The following is a 25,127-nucleotide window of genomic DNA, read 5'->3' on the forward strand; positions in this document are numbered from 1 at the left end:
AGGCGCCACTCTACTGGGTTCCTTATTCCCTGATTCTTCGTTGGTTTTTTCTTTTTCTAATCCATATCAGGATTGTTAGTATCATCCGCTAGTGATGATGATATATTCTGCTTTGGTTATGGTTTGCACGGAAATGAGATCTCAGCTTTGACCCTCAAGCTCACTGGACAGCTCCCCCCCCCTGGCTTTGTCATGTCTACTCTGACTTTTCCCCCTTGAAACGACCAATGACGGCTGTCCACTTTATGCCCAATAACCTGTATGAACCGGGATCAGCCCGGGTTTACCTTGAGGTTATGCGGACCGTTCTACCGTGGACGAATCTAGGGGCGCGAGGAGAGTCGGTGAAGCTGGGGCCAACAATACCAGCCTTGCCCCCTTCCCAAGGAGGACTAGCCAACTCAGCCTAAGCCCAACCTGAATGTCGTAATGGTCGTAAGCGGCTGTGAAAATCGTGGAAACAAAAAAGAAAAAGAAAATGGAGATATTCTGCGGCTGTGACACTCGTGACCGGGTTCTGCCCCAGAGCAAACATTCGCGATTATTTAATTTGGATTTAATGTTTTAATGATTTTTGAATCTCTTTCCACTTTCGATCATTTTAATTTAATTGGGATTTTGGAATTTTGGAATTTAACACTGTCACTGGATTCCACATGTGTATATAAAGGGGCCTTGGGGTCTCAGGACTTTTTTGATTTCCAACACAGTCTCGGACCAGATACTTGAAGACGCAATCTTCATCTCTTGTGAAGGCCTTTCATATTCACAATTCCAATCCACTTCTACCACACATCTTCTACAATGGATCAAGTCAAGTCCCAAGGTGTCAAACCAACACCCGTCGGCAAGGACGGCAAGCCGCTCGACAGTGTCGAGTCCTACCAAGCACACTGGGCCCAGCTGATGGAAGATACCAACTTGAAGATTCAGCAAATCCGAGGTATGACCATGATCGCGAACTCCCCAAATCCATCATCTATGACATATGATATGTCATATGCAGGGAGTGAGAGCAATAATCTGACACTTGACTATAGAGGAAGAGAAGAGAAGGGCAAACCAGCAAAGCCAGTCCTCGGGCCGATGATTTCCACTATAACGCTCTGTCACGGTCGCTATGCAATATGAACGGAGTTCCTCGGGGGTTCAGGATGGATACATTCTTTTCATTTCTTGTCTATATCATTTTCTTTCATGGCGTTGCATATCCCGGGCGACTGAAGCATGGGGCACACCCAGATTCCACGGCCACATTCGTTTTATGGAGTTGTGAATCTGATGCGGATTAGAAGGAGGGGTATCGAGGATATGGACGGCATTTGCGCATCATGCTCAATCGATTTTTTTTTCTTTTTGTTTGTTATCTGCTGTCATTGATTTGGTTCTGGTTTTGTTGAATGAAGATCTCCTAGAAAGGAGACTTGAGGCGCGGCTTGCATATCCGAGGGAACATCCCTGGTCGATCGTTACGCACAAGCCAGAAATTGAATCGATTTCCTACTCAATGACTATACGTGATTCAGAACCTTCACACACATGAAGCACCGGGTGCCTCGGCATTTAGTTTCCTTCTCTTTTCTTTTTTTCATTCATCTCGATTTTGCCACTATTTACTTTCTTCTCAATGCACGCTTTTCGCCTGCAGTCAATAACGAACTCGGTCAATGTCGCATGCATACATTGACTGTTGTAGATAGCACTCACAGTACAGTGATCGTCATTGACTTGCATCCCCATTCGTCGGACCAACAGTCGGGACAACTGACCTGTGCATCTTTCAGCTACGCCATCGCCAACAATGCCATTGCTACAAGCGGTGTGAAGGTTCACCTGCACCCAGGTGAAATCAGGCGACCGGCTAGCGTATTCTATGGGTACGTCGTAAGCAGAATCCTTTCGGCATTTAGCGGCAAAGAAGCATTTGAGAAAAAAGAAAGACACAGAAAGCCCCTCGGAACAGTTCGTGTCGACTTCAATGCCGATCGGCTCCCCCTGCAGACCATTTCTCTTTTGACAGCATTCCGTGCCGTTTGCCGATCAGTCAAATCGGGAGGGGATTTGCCCCCCTTTTACCCCCTTTGACAAGGACGTTAGGGCCGGCCGAGCTGTCGTTCATTCTAGGATCTGTCAAAACCGATCTCCTGTCTTGGACGTCTACATCGCTTTTCATGCAAGGAGGCGGGGAATACGGGACGCGTATAGCGCGGCTATGTATGGCGTGGGCCGACGCTCGGGATGCGTCCCGAATGGGAGAGGCTGGAATCCAGTTCCACAGTGTAAGACATGTATACGGTCTAGAATCATTGTGACAGATTCCGATTTCATGGAGATTGATAGCTGGGGAGTATAAAGTTGGGATCCATAAAAAGATACGAGGCGACCAATCACAAATTAGGGTTCTGCGGCCCTTCGGCACCCCACCCGTAATTATTCCAAGCTTCGCATCGAACCTCACTTCCCCGCCATCAACAAGCCTTTTCCATCATGTCCTCTGCCGATTCTGACCAGAATCTCTCCCCGGCCGAACGGGCTGAACGCGATCTCCAGGAGAAGGAGCGCCAGGCTCGCGAGGCCGCTGAGCAGGCCCAGCTCCCTTACAAATGGACCCAGACCATTCGCGACCTTGAGGTGTCCGCGCCGATCCCTTCCAATATCAAGGGCCGGGACATGGTGGTGACCCTGACCAAGTCAAAGATTAGCGTTGCAATTAAAGGCCAAGAGCCTATTCTCGAGGTGGGTCTTTCAGCTACCCTGCCCCCGCTATCCTCTTTGTCAACCACTTCCCCAGGACAATCCAATCATCGGCTAACGCTTAAGTTCTCTATTTGTTCAGGGCGAATTCCCCCACCCCATTCTTGTCGACGAATCATCTTGGACCCTTGAGACAACTTCTGTGGCTCCGGGCAAGGAAGTCATCATCCACCTTGACAAAGTAAACAAAGTGGAGTGGTGGCCTCATGTTGTGAAGGGCGCACCCAAGATCGATGTCACCAAGATTACACCCGAGAACTCGAGTCTGAGTGACCTCGACGGCGAGACCCGCGCCATGGTTGAGAAGATGATGTACGATCAGCGCCAGAAGGAGGCAGGTGGCTTGACCAGCGATGAACAGAAGAAGAAGGAGCTTTTGGAGAAGTTCAAGGCGGACCACCCTGGTAAGTTATGATTGCTCCCAGTACCGGTGGGTTACTGTGTGACTTTTTGGCTAATGTTTTCGCAGAGATGGATTTCTCTAATGCTCAGATCAGTTAAGGAAATTAGTATATTTGAATGTCCTAGACAAAGCGATTCCCTAGTGTATGAATCATGACTAATATGCATCAAGCATGGTTGGTTTTCAATGAATTTTGCGGTCCTGTCTCTCCCATTCCTATGATCAACAATTTGATCTATATTTCCTCAATTCTGCTATTTACCAAAGGCTATAACGTACACGAGAAAAATCTACCAAGAGACGGACAGCTTGAGTGGAACAGTAGATGGAAGTGATAACTCATATGGCCTAGGATATTATGCCAACCCATCTTCCAATACACTCATTCTCCATTGATCAGTCTCTTCTTATTCTTCCCCAGGTCTCTCCACCGTCACTGCAATGATCATGTAAGCGCCGGAACGCCAATGCTCAGAAGCCAGATAATAATATCACGAGAGTTGTGTGACGTATCTTTTCACTCAGTCATTTTTGAGCCTCATTCAGTATTGCCCGATTGGATCGAATGCCGGTTTCCTATTTAGGCCAGGCACAGCACTACATGTATCTACTCCGCCTCCCTCTTCTCTCTTCACTGACTAATCGAATAATATTGTCGGGCGTTCTGGATTCCCTTTTGCGACCTGAGCCTAGATCGATCTACATCACTCAAGGACAACGATTATGTCATTCTTCCCCAAAGGGCGGTAAACATACATGTATACGCGCTCCATCCAGCGCCACACCGCACTTACATTCAGCTTTGTCCCGGTCCATCTTGGCAATCTGCACCCCTTCATAGAATTTGACGTATAGGAACACTTCCATAAAAACAAAAGCCGATGTTCTAGAACAATCAGCTCCACCCGGGTCCTTTAAAACAAGGTTACGGCAAAGTCCTTGCAGCCATGAATATGATGCATCCATCCGAGACCCGCTCGGGGAGCCTAGCTAGGTGGGGATGCAGGGGGAAAGGGCCATGGATATTCCGGGTTCCGAATCTCAAATACCACTCGCTGACAGGTGCAGAGATCGTCGAGGAAATATAAAGATCGGGATTTCCATCGGAGATTGCAGACGCGTGGGCGATCGGCAAGGACAGCAGTTAAAGGAAATCATCTCCACAGCCCGCCGACTATGCATGAACTAACTTGGAACTTAAGGTGGCAAAACCTGATATTTTGGCCTGTGTTACGAGGCGGATCCCGATTGTTTGGGTGAAGTTATGGAGTGGACCTCAGTGCATCTTTGCGGCTCAGCCTTGAAACAGTTGAGATATGTACAGTAGTTTTGCGGCCCAAAAGCAAGGACAGCATGGTTCTCAGAAGATCGCCATTTCGAGGTACGAGCTTTCATCAGGGCACGGACACTACTGGCTTGGCTGGCACCGAGAATGGGGTCAATGACCTCATTTGGTGAAACAAGACACGGATTGCCTTTTTAGGGTTGATGCGTTGTTCGTCGATGGCTACATACTGTACTATTCTGGACGCCATAAATACATCAAAGGATTTTCGACTAAACCTGATGATCCTTACCCTGGCTTTATACACATCATAATCGACCTTGGATTTTCAAGATCACCTACTGGAAATATTTCCCCCGAGAACAATACTTCCAAGGCACCGTCTAGCCAAGAAATTTCCATGCAAAAACAAAATCCTTATATATGCCCTAGTATCTGGATGAAGCATACACAAGCGTGAACCAAGTATGCTTAGACAAGCGTCCGGTATCTCTTAAGGTTTCCAAGACCATAAAATTGCGTGCTTTAAGTGTCAACATTCAAACAAGACACTCCGTCCTACGAAACTGAACATGCTTGGGTACACTTTTTAAATATGGTGCATACTTTCTCGTCTGGCAAGATGAACCTAAGCTGTACCAGTTCGAGTGCATAGCTAGACATATCTGGAAATATTTGAGAATAATTCACCTTCTAAGTCTAAGCTTGGTATCAAAATTCACAACAAGCTCCTTATTTTTATCAGTAAGAACCCAAGCCCAAACAGGGCCACGACGAGACTCAAACGCCTGTACAAGTCGACTCCACAAATTCGACACGTCTAGAACAAGTATCTCTTGCTTCACAGTGCCCATGTCATCCATACCGGTTATAAAACCATCCGACATGTCTAAAGGACGATAGTACTTGAAGTCAGGGCCCATCATAATCGATCCGGAGGCGGTTTCCTCGCGCAGCTGATTAGTGAAAATATCCACGCCGACGTATTTTGGCTGGTCTGAAGAGTCATCGATTCTGATGACCTGGCAGGCCCGACCTTCAAGAAGGATGAAGTCACCGACTCTGATGGTCGAAGAAGGTATTTCGGGCATCTTGATATATTCGAGAGTGGCGGTATAGCGGAATATTTGTCTGTAGGCTAAGCTTGATCTGCTGGCAGATTTGGGGTATCGAGGTAACACCAAGGCTGTGGAGCTCTCTAGATAGGCATGTGTGGGTGCTGAGATGTTCCAGTCAACCCAATCTAGGGATGCGTGGCACACTTCCAATAAGCGAAACTCTGTGAGCCCTAGGGCAGTGTTGCATGAAGCCTGCATGTAATTCACGACCGTTTGAACCAGAAATAGGCGGAGAAGCAGTTTTTGAGGTCGATTGGATCTAGCAGGACCACCATTCAATCAAATAAACATACAACCCTAGGATTGCTTATCGTCATGTTCGGCCATTACTAAAGTGCTCCGATCTTTGACATATATCTCAGGTGTGCCGTTCCAGCGCTATAGGCTCATCAGTGTCGTAACGTAGTTTCCCAGTTGATCGCCCGAGAGACCAGCTCGGGTTTTAGATCGAGAAGTGATATATTAACATACGTGCGTGGTTTGTCTGAGAGCACTTCGGGCTGCTCGCGATTAGAAAATGATTAGGATCTAGTCGTTTTGAGATCCTCAAGTAAGCACACCGTGGAGAAGTGTCTTGGGGAGGTGCGGACACAAGGACAGAAGCAGGCGGCGCTGCAGGTTCCGCGAACTTCGTTTTGCGGTATACCTTCGTGCTGGATATGATTTTTTCTAGCCATGTTTGAAATCCGTTTGATAATATTTGAAGGTGATTCGATTTGATTGAAGTAGGCATTTCGTTATTAGGTAGTGGTGGTATACACTATGTATCCTTATATATCCACAATATTGACAAGGGTTTCCGATGCCGCCATATCTATCATCATTATTAAATATCCCAATATACCCCATATTTCCGTTCGTAAAAAAAGATGTGCCAATCGTCGCGTCGTATGCAGTGAGTTGTCACCAAACAGTGAAATGAGCCAACCTAGCGTGTATAAGCAAAGATAGCAAGGCACAGCAATGCCATGACACATGAGTCCAGCTCGAGTATCATATGCGGCTCAAATACAAAGATGACAATGATGCCGGATAAAATCGAAAGAATATGTAGTATGTTGCGTTGATGGTTTGATATTCTCGTCTTCTTCATCGGCTCTCCCACGAGACCCTCCGATGACGACGAATAGAGACATCATCCGCTTCAGACGAAGGTGCCGTCGTTCGGGCGCCATGGCCACCGTGCACCCTGGCCATAGGCGGGGGATTGATGGTCACGGCCATAGCAGATGAAATAGAGAAAGACCTGGACCTCGACAGCATAGCCGAGTGCCGCGGAGAGTACGGCGGCGGCGGAGTTTCTCGGGTCGCAGTCGATGTATTACCATAGCTACTGGGATACGAGAAAGTAGAAGCGCCATCAGAACTCACATCCTCATCGTAGAGGTTGCGGTTCTTCTCGTCGGCGGGATATGGACTGGAGTCCGAAGAGATCGCAGGATCACGCATATTTCCTTCGAGAGTCTTCTCGTGGATGCTCATCGGTCGTGGCGTGTACTGTGGAAGTGGAACCACGCTGGCATAGCCTCCGTCCGAGTCAGCCGGCGGAGGTCCGTGCCAATCCGGTTCGCTGGGACTCGCAGCACGAATGAACTGGCCCTCGCCGGAGAGGGTGAAGCGACCAGTCTGGATACCATTATGGGTGTGACTCTGGTGCTGTCTGGTGCTTTGCATCTCAGGTTGAGATGAAGAGTGCGGGGAAGCATGGTCGTGGGAGAAGCAGCCACAAAGGCCCGAGAGGAACGACATGGCGGGGCTGAGAAGGGTATTTTCTGTTGCTTTTGGCGTAGAAGAAAAGTGTTTAAAGAAAAGGAAAGAGTCAAAAGATTTGCAAAGTCTGTAGAGTATAAGAGAACGAAGACTGAAGAGCCTATGGTATGTCGCTTTGGATGGGCGCAATAAGGATTGGGACACTTGAGCCTCAATGGATCAGCAAGATAAGGCCAGCAAGTGGGAGAATTCCACACTCCAGTTGATCAGACTCCTACAAAGGAGCAAAATCAACAATAACCTGTCCCAGATAAAGTGATTCAGTCACGACGACATGTTAAGAAGAAAGAAAGGGAACAACAAAGCAAGACAATGAGGCTGCTGCAGGCATCCAAATTCCCGGTCATGCTGATTGGTAGATAATGTCAGCATTTACGCCTGAGGCAAGAACGTGTCTTTTAACTCGAAACTAACCAAATGTAGATTAACGACGATATAGTGATCATCAGCATCCAATATATGTACTAGGACAGGGTATAATAATGATATTATTGGAGTAGAAGATATTAATCAGGCAGGCAGACTCTCATTGAAGCTCGTGCTTTGGAATGGACACAATACAGATCGAATTAGGCATTCTCTCTTGTGCCCCCACCTTCGTTGGCGATGAAATCCAATTGAAGGCTTCTTGCAGTGTTCGTGCTATTTAGCCACGAGGGTTAAGCAGTTATATTTGATCCTTGATCTTCCCTTTATGGAAGATATGCTCATATCTTTGTGAGGTGGGTCCAGCCCTTTTCCTCCACGATGCCATTCACAATCCCCCCGCATGTTTGTTACGATGCTATTCTCACTACACCTTCCATCCGAGCCATCCCTACTCTTCTTTTGCCCTCGAGGCTACTCCCAGGTAACTCACTTAGGTTATGCCCAAATTCCACTTTACTTTTTGGTCATGAAACCTACATCATGATCTATAGATCCTAATCAATAGCCTCTGGGAGAGATAACCAAAGTCCCGATAAGAGCTGACATAATCAGGTACCCGCCGATCCATTCTAAATTTTTTGTAGATTTTCGTTTTTTGGACTTCCCCGCGCCACTCAAAGCCCACTCTCCAACGGACTTTTCCTTCTTTCTTCGTCCTTTCATACGCTCGCTAATACATCGCGCCAAATAAAAATGTCATCGGAGAAAGATATTCACAAATTCATCGAGAATGTCCAACCACCAACAGTGCCCCCCTCCCGCTCTCACGACCCCTCCAACAACCAGAAGCGCGCCGACCCGTTCCAATTTGGCTCCCGTTACCTAGAAGAGGGTGACAACGTTTTCGAGTTCAATGCCTGGGACCACGTTGAGCCCGACGATGAGTTCAAAGCCTTCGCCGAGGTCCAATACGAGAAGCAGCGCGCTGCGCCCGTCTCCGACTTCGACCAAAATCGTTTCAACAATGACCCCGCCAAGTGGTGGAATCTGTTCTACAAGAACAACACCGATAACTTCTTCAAGGACCGCAAATGGTTGCAGCAGGAGTTCCCGGTGCTGGCAGAGGTGACGAAGAAGGACGCCGGCCCCCAGGTTGTGCTAGAGGTTGGCGCTGGAGCGGGCAACACTGCATTTCCCCTGATTCGGAATAATGAAAACGAACAGTTGAAGGTGCATGCTTGTGACTTCTCGAAGTATGCTGTACAGGTCATGCGGGAGAGTGACCAGTATAATCCGAAGTACATGGTTGCCGATGTTTGGGACGCTGCTGCGGTGCCCGACGAGAACGGTGACTCTTTGCCGCCTGGTCTGACTGAGGGCTCTGTCGATGTCATCATCTTGATCTTTATCTTCTCCGCGCTAAACCCGAACCAGTGGGACCTTGCTCTGCGCAATATCTACCGTCTCTTGAAGCCCGGTGGCCAAGTCCTGTTCCGTGATTATGGACGTGGAGATCTGGCACAGGTGCGCTTCAAGAAAGGTCGCTACATGCAGGAGAACTTCTATGTTCGCGGTGATGGTACCCGTGTTTATTTCTTTGATCACGATGAGTTGGTCCAGATGTGGGGTCGATGGACACCAGAGAAGGGTCTTCAGGTCGATTTGGAGAACCCTCTTTCGGAGTCTCAGCTTGCGGAGGCTAATACCTCATTCGAGGTCAAGCATCTAGGAGCTGATCGACGCCTCATTGTGAACCGTTCTACCAAGCTGAAGATGTACCGCTGTTGGATGCAAGGTCATTTCCGCAAGCGTGGCGGTGATGTTGCTAATGCTGGAAATATTGAGTGAGATTTGGTGTCGCGCTCCGTTACACCATTTTGAACACCCCTGGCAGGGAATTGGACACTCTTGCCAACACAAAACCGATGGCTCAACGGCAGTGTTGGCTGTGCCTTCCACAGTCAGTTGCATATATGTTGGGCGTTGGTGTCCTGCCCTGTAAGACCAACAGGCCACTCGGCGCTTTGACTTCTGGAAAAAAGGGTATTTCCGCAATACAGAATACCCAAGAGGTTTATAGTCATCGGAAGCATACATATGAGCCATGGATTTACGAGTTTGACGATAAAATACTTGCATATAGAATTCGTTTTGATAGACTTTGGTTTCCCTGAAACATACACACAAACCCAATGAAAGAGAAGAACTATGCTTGTCTAATGCCAAGCATTGGATTGACAAAGAAATGTTTCTAAATTGAAGATAGTCTGGTCTAGCAAAGTAGAAATTATGACAAGACAAAAAATCAAAAAAACCGAAACGTCGGCCGATGCCGCAAAGTAAATACAAGAACTCAAATGAATATGCAGGCCCCCCACTTGGGCATTATCAGAGCCAGGCAGCTCAACCGAGCAGGGGCAAATCTCCCAGGGAATGTACTTTGGAGAGATTCGAGAAATAGAAAATAACGAAGAAGATGTGCAAGCAACTCCCCCAATGCAACCGAAGACCATCTGGTCAAGGCTTATGTAAAAATGTCTATAAGATATCGACAGACCTCGTATAGACCGTCGGAAAAATCCAGATCTAAGAAGCAAAAGAAGAAACGTTGGGGTCCATTCGTTTATCCCCGTATTTTTGTTGTCATGATTTGTCATGAACATGAAGAAGCAAAATGTAAATGCAAGTGTCAATCCAATATGTAAAAGGACACGCTCATGAGGTCAGATTAGGACATTCTCCCTGCGCACGCTGGAAGGCATTTGCGAACAGGTCTTGCATGGCGTGGTAGTGGAAGAAGATGCCTCCTAGCACGGCCAAATGCCAGATGTTGTGGCTGCCGCCGACATAGTCGAACAGACCGGGCTTCCAGCGCTCGGGGATCTTGGAGGCGTAGACACAGGCACCGACGAAGTACACGAGAATGCTCTTCACGACCGGGGCATAGAAGTAGAGACACCATTCAAAACCGCGGGTGTAAGATAGTTGTGCCAGGGGGGCGAATCCAGTCAAAGCAAGTGTGACGAAAAACGCCACACGGGCCCAAGCCATATCATGGCGGTTGAAGGTCGGGTGCCAAGGGAGGATGACACCACCGATACCCAGGGAAAACGTGAGAAGAATGTACGTCCATCGCGAAACAGGCTCACAGTAAAAAGCAGTGTATTCAGTGGTCACGATCGAAGCGGCTACCAGCATGGAGATGCCCGTGTAGTCCACACAAGCAAAGCGTTCCATCAAAGTTTGCGAGGCAATGCTGTTCATTGTGTGCCAGATGGTGCTGCAGACCAAGCACTTGCATGCCGCAGCAAAGAAAGCTGCAGCAATCAACACGTCGGCTTTGCTGCTGAGGTGGAAATTGGTGTGAAGCGGGTAGAAGTAGAAAGCGATAGCAAGGACGATAAGAAGACCGACAACATGGGACCAGATGTTGACCCATTCATTCGAGAAAGAGAAGACGGAGCACACGCAATCAACCTTAGATGTCGTGAAACGGTATCCTTTCAGGATATGTGGGTTGACTCTCCACGGATGGGGCAAATCCGAGTAAGTGATCAAGCGTTTCTGCTCAGCCAGACTAAGAGCGGATTCAATGTTCTCCCGGAGCAAATCCCGGGCGCGGCGAGCACGTTCCATTCCTTCGTCAACCACCTCACGGGCGTGAACTAGGCTGGAATCCACAGCCTTCCACCCGTCATCGAGGGTGCCGTATATTCCGCGATCCCGGACGGCGTGCGCTCGCGACTCGAGCTCTGACAAGAATGACTCCATCAATCGGACGCCCGCCTGTGCTTTTTGCTCCAACGTCTCCTTGGTCGCCAGTGCCTCATGGTATCCGTCCTCCAAAGTCTCCACTAAGATCTTGGCCCGCTTCTTACCGCTGCCCATCAATTCACCAGATGCAATGGAGCATTGATCACGTACGGCTTCCAAAGTCGCATATCCACGTTTGAGGCTGGCGTCGACCTGATCCATGTGGGACTTGCGGTATTGTTCGATCCAGTGCATTCGGCGTTCGAGTTCCGCAAGGAAGAGTTCGACCTATAGAGAGGGTATGTTAGAGACAGGTGACTTTCTTTGAAAAGCGAGGGTGATTCTCACCCTGATGAAGACTGTATCTGCATCTTGATAATCACAGGAAAGCTTCCTCGGGGCATGATAGGAGTGTCTTCGGTGTCGGTCTCGCAGGAGACCAGTTCCCTCGGTGGGAGTTGCGACAGAGGACGAGTGGGCCCCTTCCGCCTCCAACCCCTCCGGATATGTTTCCACTGTCATGGAAGATGCTGTGCAGGCCATCGCTGTGGCGAGCCAGGGGAGTATTCGTGTAGCGTCAATCCGAGAACCTCCAGGGTTACGGGGTTGTGTTCAGGAACGGGGGTGGCCGGAGTGATCCGGGAAGCTGAGCGGTTCAGGGAGAAGTGAGAGGTGGCTCGTTGAACCCGTTGAGAAGTTTAAGGAGAGAAAACGGCGAGTCCCCTATGTACACAACATATCTGCAAGGTGGGGTGAGAACGGAAAAGGAAGAAAGACCAAAAGTTCGGGATAAAGTCTTCCCCAACCACACTCGGCCCAGCATTCACATGGGTTGAGCGGTGCCGTCATTTGATTGATCCGTTCGTTCCCACTTCTTCCTCCTTCCCCACTTTGTTAGTCTGATCGGTCCCCCAAAACTCTCTTCATTGAATAGATTTCCCTGGTTAATTGCCACTTGAACCCCCCACGAATTAAAAAATCATGGCTATCAGCGAGATCATCACCGACCAGTCATTGCTGCCCGTGCTCAGCACCAGCGCCGAGACTCTCGCCCAATGCCAACAACTCCTAGCCCTACTGAATCCAGACTCCATCCCCGCCGGAACCTCAGCCCATGAATTATCGCTGGCTGCCTCGAAACAGCAGAAGGTCCTCTTTGCCCTTCTCGCCCAGCTGCGCGGGCAGAACCGTGATGTGCTTTTCCGCGTGCGCGACACAAAACAAGCCACCGCCGAGGCCCGCCAGGAGATCGACCGATTACATCTCCAGTTGCAGAACCTGTATTACGAGCAGAAACACCTGAGTGGCGAGATTTCAGCCTGTGAATCCTACGAGTAAGTGTACTCGGCGCCTTGCATACCACCTCCTATCCCTGTGAAACTTTCTTTGCTAATTACAATGTTCGCGCAACAGCCACAAGTACCTTTCACTTCCGTTAATACCTGTCGAGGAATTCCTCGAACTTTTCCCCGAGCACCGCGAGACCAATGAGCATGAATTAATGATTGCGCGCATTAACCACGAGCATGCGGAGCGAGAGAAACTCGAGCAGGCTCGCCAGGAGTTGCTGAAACACAAGCAGGCCTTGATCGCCGAGAACAAGAAGCGCAAGGATGATCTGGCCAATCTGGACCAGGACCTCGAGAAATTCGTTGATGTATGTGCCTGCAGTTGTTCAAGTCTTGCTTTCGTTGTTCATTACTGACTTCTGCAATGCAGGCTGCCAAACCTATCCAAAAAATCTTCGAGAAGGAATACTAGGGAAGATGGGTTCTGCAAGGTCCATGGCCAAAAGGCCTGACCGCCACATTAGAACGGCGTTATATGTTAAGATACCCTATGTGATTTACGTGGAATACTGTTTAGTCTGAATAATCTACCCGATTGAGGGTCATACGAACTCTTATGTACCATTCCCGAGCGTTGAAAGCGACGTATATTATTTAGGAATTATATTCATTCAATTCTTTGTACCCCAACTAGAATAAATATTACCTTGATTACACAGACATGTCATATACATAGGAACATGTTTCAATTAGTCCTGATGGTTTAGTGGTAGACAATGATTTAACCGGCGCCACCTGGTCCCTTCTCCGCCTTTCAAGGTTCACCTTTCCCTGACAACAACAACACTCGTTCACTCTCTACTGCTTGAGTGTTGTGTTGGTTCACGGCACAAAGCATGTCCCTAGCATGACCGCCAAAAATGGAGACAGCGAGTCTCCGAAGGCTTCGGCCGTGTCGAACCCTCAATCGAGCGCCCAGCGCGTTCCACCCCCCGAGACCCTCGAGGCCACTAAGACGCGATTCCGAGTAATTGCTGCGTTTTGGGCTGTGATCATCTTTCTCGGATTTCCAATATGGTGGAAGACAACATCGATCTATCGGGCACACCTACCAATTCAGGAGATGGTAGATTGGGATGATGGCAAGGTACAGCACCTCACCAGGGTGGCCGCGATAAACAATAAGATGGCTAATATCCCATGACTAGACATGTCGCCCTGTCTTTCCCTTAGACATCCATGTTGCAGCACCTGCAATGCAGATTTCCGAGTCCCAGCACCTCCTCCGCACCACACAGCATACCCTTGACGATCTCAATGAATTCGCCGCGCACCACTTGCGGCTCAAATTGGCGAATGACACCAGCGCATCTCCCTCCAATGGCGAAGAGAGCACTGGAGGCTTTGATCAAGTCGGAGAAGGTGCGGACATTGCGTTGACTGTTCGGGTGCTCCCCCAGAATGATTTGGCCGCCCCTCGATCAGAACTTCATGCAGACACTACACAGCTGGATGTATTCTACCCACCAAACCAAGTTCCTCTTCCATCCTCCTCAAACCCGCCTCTGTCGGCTTTTATTGCGCAGGAGCTCCAAGGATTGTATAGCGAGGAGAAGGCAACTATTGCCCACATTCTCTCAAGTGGCACAGCTGGCTTTGATTCGGAGAGCATCAGCCGGCGACTGCGTCGATCCATGAAATACGCCGACACGTATCACTTGTCCTTCTCGCTGTTCACTCCTGGCTCCGTGCCATCATCTTGGGAGATTGAGGCTGCTGTCGAGGAGTACCTATCCCCTCTTCTCCATGCATTTGCTCCCATCAGCAACTTTACAATCGATACTCAGGTTCAGCTCTATGCAACATTTTCACCTATGGCGCCTCAACCGGTCTATGACGAGACCGAAGCTGCTTGGACACTGAAGAAGGAGGATTTGAGCGCATTCATCAATGCTGCCGAGTGGCCTCTCAATCCTAGCATTGGCAGCGGCCCAACCCTCAATTTCATTCTTTATGTGCCAGCCCCGTCTCAATCCCCGCTTGTCGTGAAGGAGAACCGGGCTTCGAGCTGGATCGTGCCGCAGTGGGGTGGTGTATTTCTTCTGAACCCAACACTGTCCGCAAGTATGGGCGGCCCGTCAAACCCAACACACCTCACACAAGATTCTTTACGGCCGGCATTCATGACTTTCTCTCACCAACTGCTGACTCTCTTGGGCACACCCACTACCCCTTCTTCGCTACCTCTCCGTCTTCAAACCCTCATTCGTGTCCGAGCCGCTACTCTCCTTCTCTCCGCGTCATCTACTATGGGATCTCTAGCCCGTCTCACAGAATCTCTTCCCTCCATTCCTATCCCAGCTACTGTCGCTTCCTCGGTCTCCACTACCCTGATCCACCTCTCTGCTACTTGCTCTTATCTTCGAGATGGCCGCTTTGCTGCCGCTCTTGCCAGTGCACGGGTAGCTGAGACTGAAGCAGAGCGTAGCTTTTTTGAAAAGAGCATGGTTGGTCAGGTCTATTTCCCAGATGAGCACAAGGTTGCAGTATATTTGCCTCTCTTGGGTCCCATTGGTGTGCCTTTAGTTGTTGGGTTATTGAAGGAGCTGAAGCGAATTGTCGCAGGATGGAAAGCAAGAAAGGCTTCGGCAAAGTAAATCATTTCATTCCCCATGCATCTAGAAGCTATATGTATACATCAATTAAATCCAACTTCTTCCGCCGAACAATTTCAATAAGTTAACACCTCTTATCCCGGCTACACTGGCTGTGCAAATACACGATTGCCTGAGCAGTGAACACTGTTAGTACTGAGGTACCAAATCTTTGCCAAATTAAACATGTGGAACAGGTATATGAACAAAGGAAAATATCTAAAACAATCGCAAATGTTGTACACCAAACAAAATGCTAAATCAAATCAAAAGTGAACGTGAGAACCAAGCTTTCAACTACAATCTCCGAGGGCAACTTTATCAGGTAATCTTCCTCACTTCATGCACTTTGAAAGACTGGTCCCCCTTCGACTCATTATTGAACCCAACAGCCTGCACCAAATCTGTAAACGTGGTCGACGGCCTCGCAATACGGCTTGGATACGGCTCCGGCCCTAGAAACCGTCTCGACTGCATGAACACCGCAGGTGGCGAATACACCTTGATACTCTCGGTACTAGGCTCACGCTGTCTAGGCGGTGTCACAGGATTCGTTTGCACAGGAAGCTCCGATGCGGTAGGAAGTGGAGGCACGTCTTTGTCTAGTCCAGGTACACCAGTCGAAAACAGACTGCGAACCCGAGAGCCAGAACGGTTTAGCATAGAACGCATGGACCGGGAACTCATCGATGAGCGCTTGTCGGTTGGGTTCCGGAGGAGGAAGTCTGTGCGGTAGGATGCATCCTCTGAGGCTATGGGGCTTGAGATTCCGAGAACGGCGCCTGAGGAAGATCGGCTGGACCAGTTGTGTGCTGTTGCTTTGGTGTCTTGGTTTATTTTCGCTAGTTGTTTCTTGTCCGCGCGGTGGCGGACGCACGTTGATATCAGAAGTGCAGCGATTGCGCCGAATAGGGCTCCTGGGAAGAAGCCTGCTATTACTGCTTTGCTTGGGAAGGAGGGACAAGTGGTGATGGTTGAGTTGGAAGAAGAGGTTGAGTCGGCGTTTAGCGATGTTGAAGAGATGGACGAGGAGACTGGTGTGAAGGTTGCACCATAGGCCGAGAGATCGGTGGTTGATGAGGCTGTTGAGGTTGATGTTTTTGAAGTTGTGGTACTTGAAGTTGTAGTTGTAGTTGTACTTTCGGTTGTTGAGTTTGTCATGTGGCAAAGGCTGTCATTCTCACAAGTATATCCGAATGGGCAGCATAACTTGCCACATGTCGGGAGACTCTCATCGAGCAGTGTTGTCTTGACGGAGGCTTTTGGGTGAGTAGTGGCGTTCTGCTCTTGGATATCGCAAGTGATAGGTGATATGTAGTCACAACTACTTCCGGATGGGCAGCAGAGGACTGTAGTGTCGTTGTCGAGAACGAGGCAGGTTGAGGATGACGGACAACAAAAGTCCGAGGGGACGTTCCCTCCACACGAGTCGTATGAACTGGGACATGAATCGCTTCTTGGAAGAATTTCAAACCCATTAAATGCATGTGTTGATTTCACGGAAGTCATGATAGTCAAGAGAAAGAGAAGAAATGATCCTTTGGCCATGGTATCGGCAGCGGATCTAGCCATGATGGCGTTTCGAACGTGGTCTGGCAGTATAGATGTGCCCCAGAGTAGTCTGTCTGTCTGACGGAGATATCTGAAGAATCAGTAGAAGGAATGATCACCGCTTGTCCGATATCTGGTTCAAATGCAGGACAAGAAGCAACAGATCACGAAGAAGGATATTAGATAAAATCCAGGATGATAGCGACAGACGAATAGACAAAGAGAGTAACGATAAGCTGAAACTGAAAGGGAACAGGAGACAGAAAATAAAATCAGGCGACTTCGTACAAAGAAGAAGCCTCGTCAGTGCCCATTCATTTCCCAGTTTCCATATAATCTATTCTGGGCACGCGCCGGGAGCCCAAGCTAGTGCTCGTGAGTTTCATATTCGACTACATGATCGCATCATAGTAGGATGGGCGCTAAACTAGATCCTTCCCCTGAAGAATGCATGACCCACTGGACGATAGATGGGCGCTTAGAGAAACACTGGTAGATGCAGATGTAGTTGGACGGCCTCTGATTGGTTCAAAGTGGGCAGATGATATAAGCCACGCTAGTCCCGATGGAGAAGTGCGTCGGGAGGGAAATTCTTCGAGATTTGGGAAAGCTCAGTAGATCAAGTCCACTCACCTATCTCACATTATGTTTAGCCGACTTGCCCGGCCCGCCCTGCGCGCGGCTTCTGTCCAGGTATGATCGGCTGGCTTGCATCCTTTGCCCCCGTCGCGCAAATAGAAACTGATCGCGTTGCTCTCCAGACACCTATCTCTTCCGCCCTCCCACGCTTCCAGACCCGTGCTCTCCATCGCATCCCTCAATTGCAGAATGAGAAATATTACAAGGAGAATGGTATTCCGGACTTCATGTCACCGGAGGGTTTTGACTTCGCCTGGACCCAATACCAGAGCCTCCTCGTGGACAAACTCAACCTGTTGACACAAGGTCGGTCCAGCTCATACTGCGGACAATTGAATGGCCTGACGGGTTCTTTCAATGGATATACGTGTAATTGAATACTGATTTGATTCAATTTGTGTACAGACACCGTTGACGCGGATGCTAAGCCTGGAGAGTTGCTGGTCAAGTACTCCCGGCGCGCGGAGATGGCCTCGGTCTTCAACTACGCCTCCATGGCTCACAACAACCACTTTTTCTTCAACTGCCTGGTCAGTATTACAGCCCGTGCATCTAGTGTACACTGTCGTCTAACACCATGCAGTCCCCCCAAACTACTGAGATCCCCGAGAAGTTCGCCCGAGACATCGTCGACACTTGCTCGTCTGTTGAGTCCCTGAAGCTCGACTTCCTGGCCACCGCCAACTCCATGTTCGGCCCCGGTTTCGTCTGGCTCGCCAAGAACCTCGAGCGCGAGGGCATGATGCAGATCTTCTGCACCTACAACGCCGGCTCCCCTTACCCGGCCGCCCACTCCCGGCGCCAACCCGTCGACATGGCCACCCACACCCCCGAGACCCAGCTGGGCAACCAGTTCGCCGGCTCGATGGGCGCTCATGCCCAGAACCAGAAGAGCTTAGCCCCCGGTGCTATTGATGTGCAGCCCATTCTGTGCGTGAACACTTGGGAGCACGCCTGGATGATGGATTACGGTATTGCCGGCAAGGCGGAGTACTTGGAGCGCTGGTGGGATCGGATTAACTGGGACGTTGTGTTCGACAACTACAACGCTATCAGCTCTATGCGATCGAATCCTTCGATGGCCCAAGCTCGGAGTCTGAGCATGTCCTGAGCGGATAAACCCCCTTTGATGTTTGGATAATCTGTATTATATACTAACATGTTCTATTTCTTCCCTTTCATTTCTAAATTTTTGTTTTCAAAATTGTACAGCGGATCTCCATAGAAATTAACATGGCACTCATGGTCTATATCTTTCTATAATTTCCAGGGCTGTATGTACTCTATCCCGTACAAAGAAAAACACATATAATGTACAAAGCGCCGATACAATGTATCCAAGGCATCTATGCTTATTGGCCTTCCGCATGCTTCTCCTTCATTCGCTTCTCAAACGCCTCAATCATCACACCGGCCATTTGATCCTCCACCGCGCCCATAACTGTAGCATGCAACTGATTCCGGAACTCAAATTGCACCTTCAAGTTCACCTTAGTCTGCGGCGATCCACCTTTCACATCAAGTGGTGTCAACTCCCATCGCGTAGAGAGGTACTCGAAGATCCCCTCATTCGCTCCGGGGAAGAAGCTACTAAGACCCGACGAGCTGCTACTACCAGCACTACTCTCAGGCTTCCCAAACTTCGCACCACTTCGTGCTTCCACAACTCCCTTCGAGGGATCGCAATCCACGCGCGAAGTAAAGGTCTCACTAAGCGGGCCATATCCAATAGTCAGGAATGCCTGCGTCGGGTAACCCGTTTGGGGGTCGCGCGCTGTAACTGTTGACGCATTGAGGAATGGCAGGAACTCGGAGTACGCTTCGACGGAGGAGATCACTTTGAAGAGGGGGGCGGGTGAGTAGGGAAGTGTGCGGGAGGCCTTTAGGACGCGCTTTGGCGAGTTGTCGCCGTTATTGTTGCCGGAGGGTAGGAATGAGGAGAGCGATGAGAGATTGAAGGATCGTTTTTGGAATTGGTATATGCATGACGGTGATAACTGGCGTGAGGGGAGTTGGTGTTCCCTCAAGATTGTGTTGGTTGGAAGGGCTGCTCGCAGCGAGGCGCATTGAGGCCGTGCTAGGGTGGTGATTGTGCGATTTTGAAATCGCAAAGCCCGGGTGGGATTCATGAGAGGTGGAGGGGTGGTCTATGGTAAGAGGAGTGAGGTTTCTGCGGTGTGTCGCTCGAGTTGAAGCTTCGAGGTTTTGGTACGAATTGAAAAAGTTCCCCGGTCCACGGGTCGGGATCTGCGGCCGAGGCTGGGCACTATACCAGCAGAAAGAAGAGATAAGATCCGGATTTCAAGGTTCGTCATCACGACCGAAATGATACACTTAAGGCAAAACTTAGGACTGGCTTATATGAGGTACTAAATAGTGTGGATACCTATCCGACATCAGATTAAACTTCTGACCTTATACTATCATTATGGTCGGAATAGTTGGTATATATTTTTGTAGGAGTCATCAAGCCACGCAGAGATGTGTGCAACAATGTCTGGCACTACCCAAGCGATTCTATTGGATATTGGGAGGAAAAGCAAACTCCACACCATTGGAATCAATACAAGGCCCGGCCGACCACAGGTTGTCCTGGTTAGCTGTGTCAAAACCATACATTCGGCCATCATACAGACGCTAAAAAGAAATCCTCAAGGTTAGCTTGTTCCTTTAATGTACTGCACCAAAGCCATAACATACCCAGTCTAACTGAGCAGGCGTGCTAAGCATATCGTCAATCACACCCAGAGAAGAATATGACGGAGTCTCGGAAGCGTCAGTATACATTGTGTTAGTAGCTTGCATGTCCCCCAGAGAAACCATCGGGTACTGCTGTTGGTTGATCGTGGGCATTGGTTGAAATAGATTTCGAGCTACTTATAGGGTCAGTAGTGAAATTAATACACCGCATTAGGGGAATACGTACTCTCCATTGTACTCGTATCCTCCTCGATATTTGAGGTGAGACTTTCAAGGCTGCGGCCTTGCACTCGGCTAAGCATGATACTCAGCGCGACAAATGCCCGCTGGGTATCCGTAGACCGCCGTGGAGTCTGCTTGAAAATTTTGTGTGTATTCTCCAATAGCAGCAGGAGTTCCTTGTGCTCCCGCGTCTGTAATCGAGCAGGATCTCCACTGTCGTTGGCATGCGACAGCACTAGACAGAGAACCATAGCGGAGAGCATAAAGTCGGTGTTTTGAAGGGAGTTGAGTAGGAAACGCTCTGAATATAATTGTCCACCTGGCAATGACTCGCTCCAGATATCAGCATGGTGTCGCAGCGACGCACTGGCCGCATCGATACAGATCCTTCGCGAATTGGCGTATTTACCATGTGTCTCGTTGATATACCGACGGTGCAAGACGATACGGGATTTTTGGTAGATTAGATTCAGGTTATACCGCCATAGTATGAGATCTGTTTGGTCGCCCATAGACTGGGACATTGGTCGTGCACGGAAAAATGAAGGCAGTCGATCGTGTTCTATATCGAGACGACGATTCATTGCCATGATTTCATCATATGATACTGGCTCTCGCGTATAGGCCGAGTCGCAAATCTGCCCAAAGGCTGCCATGAGACGTGATTTTGATCGTGTGTACGAGCAAGCCGTCCTCTCTTCATCCGGTCGACCAGGTGGCAACTGGACGGAGTTCTCGTCAAAGTCGGTGTCCAATAGATTGGAAGGTATCTCAGAATCACAGTAGTAAGGCTGTACGGTTCGCGGGAGACCATTTTGGAATGAGACCAGGGTGTCGAGTTGACATATCATTGCCCACAAACGCCGGCGCATTTCCCCATCGAATGCGGATAAGCTGGGATAGTGACTCGGGTCGCGGTGGTAGCCCATGTGCAGCGCAAGTCGAATGGTAATTCCAAGGAGATATGACACTCCAATCTGAGTATCCTGAGTGCGAAGAAATTCGGAAAGTGAATAGAGGAAGACCGCCTCGGGCTTGTATTTTCCAGGAACTAAGTAGTTCGACTGGACAAGACACTGTGAAGCTCTTCTGCGGAAAACATCCCACAGGCTCATCGGATCCACCTCGCTGATAGGAAATGGCTCCTCACTGCGACGAAGGAGAGAGATAGACAAGGCCATGATTGCATACAGCAATGCAATCCAAGTAAATGACATGTCCTGAGGATTGTTCCAGAATTGCTCATATTCCTTGCGAAATGTTGGGACATGGATGACAACTATTTCCCATATCAGCACACACTCAACCTCTGTAAAGGACTTTGACATACCTATTGATGGTTCAAATGTTTTCAAAAAGCGAGAAATTAGTCGATCGGCAATCGATCGTACGGGAATGTCGACAAGAATTTCTTGCTTGGTGACCTTCCTCGACATGCTAAGCAGAAGCACTGGTGAGGAATCATCATATGGATCCTCCTCAGGAGCATCATTGTCAGAATTCTCTTCTTGTTCGTCCAAATATTCCTTCACTCCATTGATCTGAATATCCAAGTCAGCCCTCTCTCCACCAACCAAGTACCGGTAATATACAGACCTCTTCTAGAATAGCACGCCAGTTCGCACTATCAATGTAACTGGTGCCTTCATCACTAATAACCAAAGTGCCTGTATCACGAGGCGATGATTTAGTTTCACGGTCATTTGCCGAAGGAGGCGTGTCATAGCCCAGGATATCTTGTGGCAATCCAGTATTGAAGTCAGTAACTTGATCGCTGGGCTTCTGCTGTTGAGCCAGCGACATAACCAGGTTCTCCAAATGCTGTAGTCGATCTTGAACAAGTGTTGGACTAGAGCGCTCATGCTGGGCTTTGGCTCGAGGTCCGCGACCGACATAAGTACATGATGCCGCTTCGCCACGCTTCATACAGTTGGTGCATGGGTAAGTGCGGCAGCATTTCAACCTGTGGTTTTGATTAGTATCTTGATGCCCCGAATTTATGCTTATGGATCATTACTTTCGAAACCGGCATGCGGTGCATGAAAGCTGGACCCGTGTTCGCTTTTTAGGTGCCCTGGTCTCCGCAGTAAGCGGGTCCGGGTTATTAACAGGCTCGGACATGGGTAATGTAGCCTAATAATAGTATCCGGAAAAGCAAGTGCGAGAGATTGTAGAATATCGCGCCTAATGCCGATAGGCAAGGTTTTCAGTGTCCACTTTGTGCGAAGTCCGGCGTTGGAGGGGTAGCAAGCAAAAATGAGAGATGTGAAGCTCCCGCAATGCTCGGTCTCCGCTTTTTTTTTATCTCCGTTGAATCTCGTTTACTAGAGCCAGGGAAAAGGCTGGTCAACAAAAAATCCTTAGAATATAGGGTACTGTCGCATTGTTATACAGAAAATGGTCTCTAGCTATTTTCTGCGGAATAGTTCATCCGATTTCATTGAAAAGAAGATCAAGAGGCATACTCCCGGTGAAATCCTGAGAAACCTGGTTGATAAGCATGCGCAGGTTTGGATCAGTGGTATCATCATCATTCAATGTGAATTGATTTTCTCCAGGAAGCATGAAATCATTTTCACTTGGCAGATCAACAAAGTTCTGTACATGACCAGGCATATCGCTCCCTGGGTCACCGAAGCTTGCCCCCATCGGCATGTGGGAAAGGTCATATGCGAATTGATCTAGCTCCAACTCCGGAACCGGGGACTGGACTTGACTGCAAATAAGATCGAGCATCTCCAGATAGCGAGCCGCGGACTTGTTTCTAGCAGCTAGCATTCTGAGACAGTTTCGAGATTGAAAGACTGAGTGATGCAGCTCGGATGACTCTGGCTGGATTGGGGAAGTTTTGTCAAGAAAACCAGCCACGAGGACTAATGTGGCCTGCAACAAGAAATACGTGGCGTACCACGCCAGGCTTTGATACAGATTGCTTTCGTGAACAGTGCAAAATGTAGCAATGTCGTGGATACTATCCATAGCGACATTTAGGCACTTTTCATCTGCGTTTATCTTTGTCGGTAGAAAGCTGTGTTGTCTTTGACTGCCACGCCAAAGTAGAATCCGCAAATTTTGTTCCTTCCAGAGGACAACAGCTCGTGGCCCACGAAACCACGAGGGGACATCCATCGAAGTAAAATAGCTTGGCAAGCTTTTATACCAGCAGAAGAGATCGCGTTCCATAGACTCGGCTAGTCTGTACTCAATTCGAGTTCCAGCGGTCTTGGCTAGAAGGAATTCGTGATAAGTGGCATCAGCAAGCTTGGCTAGCTGAGCCTGGGCGATGATTGCTGAGTACGTTGTTGGATAGTCAACCTCCGGCGGAACTTGCGATGTTAATGCGATAGCCTTTCCAGTCAATATTAGTACCAGATACATTCCAATTTGACTAAAAAGGATACTTGACTTACCTTATCATCAACATTCCTTGGAAGTCGAATGTCAATGAACCCATCCACAATTGTGGGGGGACGACCGGTGGTGATATTGAATCCACTTTCAAAACAATATATGGTCCAGAAGAGTTGCCGTCGCCTCTCATGTCCAATGGTGTCCTCTATCCCAGTAGGCTCTCGGTGTAAGCCCAACCCAATCGCCATTCTATATGCAAGACCAATGAAGTTGTAGCCGGTATTTGTTCGGTCTCTCTTTTGGAGATAGTTCCCCATGAGCAAGAATGCTTGCACCGTTTCCACGGTTCCAGATTCAAGCATCTGTATCGAAAGGCTGGATCGTGCAGCCGCATAGAATCTTGACTGTTGATGCTCCGACTCCTTGCTCGATGCCCAGTGACCAATAGCAAGGACCATGTAGTACGTGACACGCCATGGGGAGATTGGCGGGGTTTGTTGCTGGCTTGCCGTGACCTTATCGCGGAATGTTTTCTCATGCAGAATGGGAAAATGGTTATTGTAGAGTTGAAAATAAGCATCGATTAGATGGCTAGTAGCATGGCAGATCGCGAAACTTGAGGACTCAGGAAGTGGGATTCCCGGTCGGTTAAACCTTCGATGAGATCTGCGTCGCCCTCTTTGCCTTGTCCTATTTGTGATTGTGGGGTCTATCTCTTCCAAAAGTCGTGAGCCGGAGCTACTCCCTGAAAAACATGTTAGTCAACCGAAGGATGTCTGTGTTTCCGGAGTGAGCCTGCGCTCACATACCCAAGTAGCCCGAGTCGTTTGTTGAAAGTGTGGCCATCCCATCAGTGGCGATGGCGTCATCACCGTCTGGCGACGCTTCCTCTGGAGACAATGACCCCTCGTACCACTCGTAGCTATCGGGAGTGAGCTCTATATTTCTCTCTAAAGTTGACGAATCCGCAACGCCTGGTTCAGAGCTAAATTGTTCCAAAGCAGCTTTGATGTCAACATCTGGGTTTAGCGAGCGCAAGAGTGATCGGAGCTGAGCGCACCGATGTTCAGCGAGATCTAGATTCTTCCTAGTCAATGGAGTTCGATCCGGTGGACTCTCGAAACTGCACGTCTTCCCTTTCCTTGTACAGTAGGAACATGGTCCACTCTCTGGTCGAAAACACCGAGTTTTTCTCTTCTGACAGTTGATGCATGCTCGCTGTGCAGATGAACTTAATGCTTTGCTCGTGATTTTCGGCATTTTGAATGG

At 49.0% G+C, this 25,127-nt stretch overlaps 12 protein-coding genes across 12 annotated transcripts; 6 read left to right on the forward strand and 6 right to left on the reverse strand.

Moving 5' to 3' along the window:
- Positions 1 to 804: 804 nt before the first annotated feature.
- N7484_004626 (uncharacterized protein) lies at positions 805 to 1,090 on the forward strand (the record flags this gene model as incomplete). The annotated part of the gene is made up of 2 exons (XM_057115046.1): positions 805 to 943; positions 1,041 to 1,090. The coding sequence occupies 2 exons, from the start codon at positions 805 to 807 to the stop codon at positions 1,088 to 1,090; spliced, it is 189 nt and encodes a 62-aa protein (XP_056975186.1).
- Positions 1,091 to 2,487: 1,397 nt separating this feature from the next.
- Positions 2,488 to 3,255, forward strand: N7484_004627 (NudC domain-containing protein; the record flags this gene model as incomplete). The annotated part of the gene is made up of 3 exons (XM_057115047.1): positions 2,488 to 2,736; positions 2,837 to 3,158; positions 3,224 to 3,255. The coding sequence occupies 3 exons, from the start codon at positions 2,488 to 2,490 to the stop codon at positions 3,253 to 3,255; spliced, it is 603 nt and encodes a 200-aa protein (XP_056975187.1).
- Positions 3,256 to 5,128: 1,873 nt separating this feature from the next.
- On the reverse strand, positions 5,129 to 5,533 carry N7484_004628 (uncharacterized protein; the record flags this gene model as incomplete). Its single annotated transcript, XM_057115048.1, has 1 exon — positions 5,129 to 5,533. The coding sequence occupies one exon, from the start codon at positions 5,531 to 5,533 to the stop codon at positions 5,129 to 5,131; it is 405 nt and encodes a 134-aa protein (XP_056975188.1).
- Positions 5,534 to 6,649: 1,116 nt separating this feature from the next.
- On the reverse strand, positions 6,650 to 7,309 carry N7484_004629 (uncharacterized protein; the record flags this gene model as incomplete). Its single annotated transcript, XM_057115049.1, has 1 exon — positions 6,650 to 7,309. One exon carries the CDS (start codon positions 7,307 to 7,309, stop codon positions 6,650 to 6,652), a length of 660 nt encoding a protein of 219 aa, XP_056975189.1.
- A 1,143-nt stretch (positions 7,310 to 8,452) lies between these two features.
- On the forward strand, positions 8,453 to 9,547 carry N7484_004630 (tRNA(Thr) (cytosine(32)-N(3))-methyltransferase; the record flags this gene model as incomplete). The annotated part of the gene is made up of 1 exon (XM_057115050.1): positions 8,453 to 9,547. The coding sequence occupies one exon, from the start codon at positions 8,453 to 8,455 to the stop codon at positions 9,545 to 9,547; it is 1,095 nt and encodes a 364-aa protein (XP_056975190.1).
- An 867-nt stretch (positions 9,548 to 10,414) lies between these two features.
- Positions 10,415 to 11,995, reverse strand: N7484_004631 (hemolysin III family protein; the record flags this gene model as incomplete). The annotated part of the gene is made up of 2 exons (XM_057115051.1): positions 10,415 to 11,740; positions 11,801 to 11,995. The coding sequence occupies 2 exons, from the start codon at positions 11,993 to 11,995 to the stop codon at positions 10,415 to 10,417; spliced, it is 1,521 nt and encodes a 506-aa protein (XP_056975191.1).
- A 438-nt stretch (positions 11,996 to 12,433) lies between these two features.
- N7484_004632 (uncharacterized protein) lies at positions 12,434 to 13,213 on the forward strand (the record flags this gene model as incomplete). Its single annotated transcript, XM_057115052.1, has 3 exons — positions 12,434 to 12,786; positions 12,866 to 13,109; positions 13,172 to 13,213. 3 exons carry the CDS (start codon positions 12,434 to 12,436, stop codon positions 13,211 to 13,213), a joined length of 639 nt encoding a protein of 212 aa, XP_056975192.1.
- A 435-nt stretch (positions 13,214 to 13,648) lies between these two features.
- Positions 13,649 to 15,398, forward strand: PIG-S (GPI-anchored transamidase GPI17; the record flags this gene model as incomplete). Its single annotated transcript, XM_057115053.1, has 2 exons — positions 13,649 to 13,888; positions 13,950 to 15,398. The coding sequence occupies 2 exons, from the start codon at positions 13,649 to 13,651 to the stop codon at positions 15,396 to 15,398; spliced, it is 1,689 nt and encodes a 562-aa protein (XP_056975193.1).
- A 318-nt stretch (positions 15,399 to 15,716) lies between these two features.
- Positions 15,717 to 16,967, reverse strand: N7484_004634 (uncharacterized protein; the record flags this gene model as incomplete). Its single annotated transcript, XM_057115054.1, has 1 exon — positions 15,717 to 16,967. One exon carries the CDS (start codon positions 16,965 to 16,967, stop codon positions 15,717 to 15,719), a length of 1,251 nt encoding a protein of 416 aa, XP_056975194.1.
- Positions 16,968 to 17,591: 624 nt separating this feature from the next.
- Positions 17,592 to 18,696, forward strand: sod4 (mitochondrial 37S ribosomal protein mS42; the record flags this gene model as incomplete). The annotated part of the gene is made up of 4 exons (XM_057115055.1): positions 17,592 to 17,639; positions 17,708 to 17,891; positions 17,991 to 18,115; positions 18,169 to 18,696. The coding sequence occupies 4 exons, from the start codon at positions 17,592 to 17,594 to the stop codon at positions 18,694 to 18,696; spliced, it is 885 nt and encodes a 294-aa protein (XP_056975195.1).
- Positions 18,697 to 18,937: 241 nt separating this feature from the next.
- N7484_004636 (C6 transcription factor) lies at positions 18,938 to 22,433 on the reverse strand (the record flags this gene model as incomplete). The annotated part of the gene is made up of 5 exons (XM_057115056.1): positions 18,938 to 19,732; positions 20,286 to 20,458; positions 20,512 to 21,786; positions 21,838 to 22,048; positions 22,104 to 22,433. 5 exons carry the CDS (start codon positions 22,431 to 22,433, stop codon positions 18,938 to 18,940), a joined length of 2,784 nt encoding a protein of 927 aa, XP_056975196.1.
- Positions 22,434 to 22,934: 501 nt separating this feature from the next.
- Positions 22,935 to 25,118, reverse strand: N7484_004637 (Zn(II)2Cys6 transcription factor; the record flags this gene model as incomplete). Its single annotated transcript, XM_057115057.1, has 3 exons — positions 22,935 to 23,855; positions 23,918 to 24,603; positions 24,668 to 25,118. 3 exons carry the CDS (start codon positions 25,116 to 25,118, stop codon positions 22,935 to 22,937), a joined length of 2,058 nt encoding a protein of 685 aa, XP_056975197.1.
- Between the last annotated feature and the right edge of the window lie 9 nt (positions 25,119 to 25,127).

This window comes from Penicillium longicatenatum (genome assembly GCF_028827895.1).
Source record: "Penicillium longicatenatum strain IBT 33135 chromosome Unknown contig_2_segment0_segment0, whole genome shotgun sequence".
Lineage (NCBI taxonomy): Eukaryota > Fungi > Ascomycota > Eurotiomycetes > Eurotiales > Aspergillaceae > Penicillium > Penicillium longicatenatum.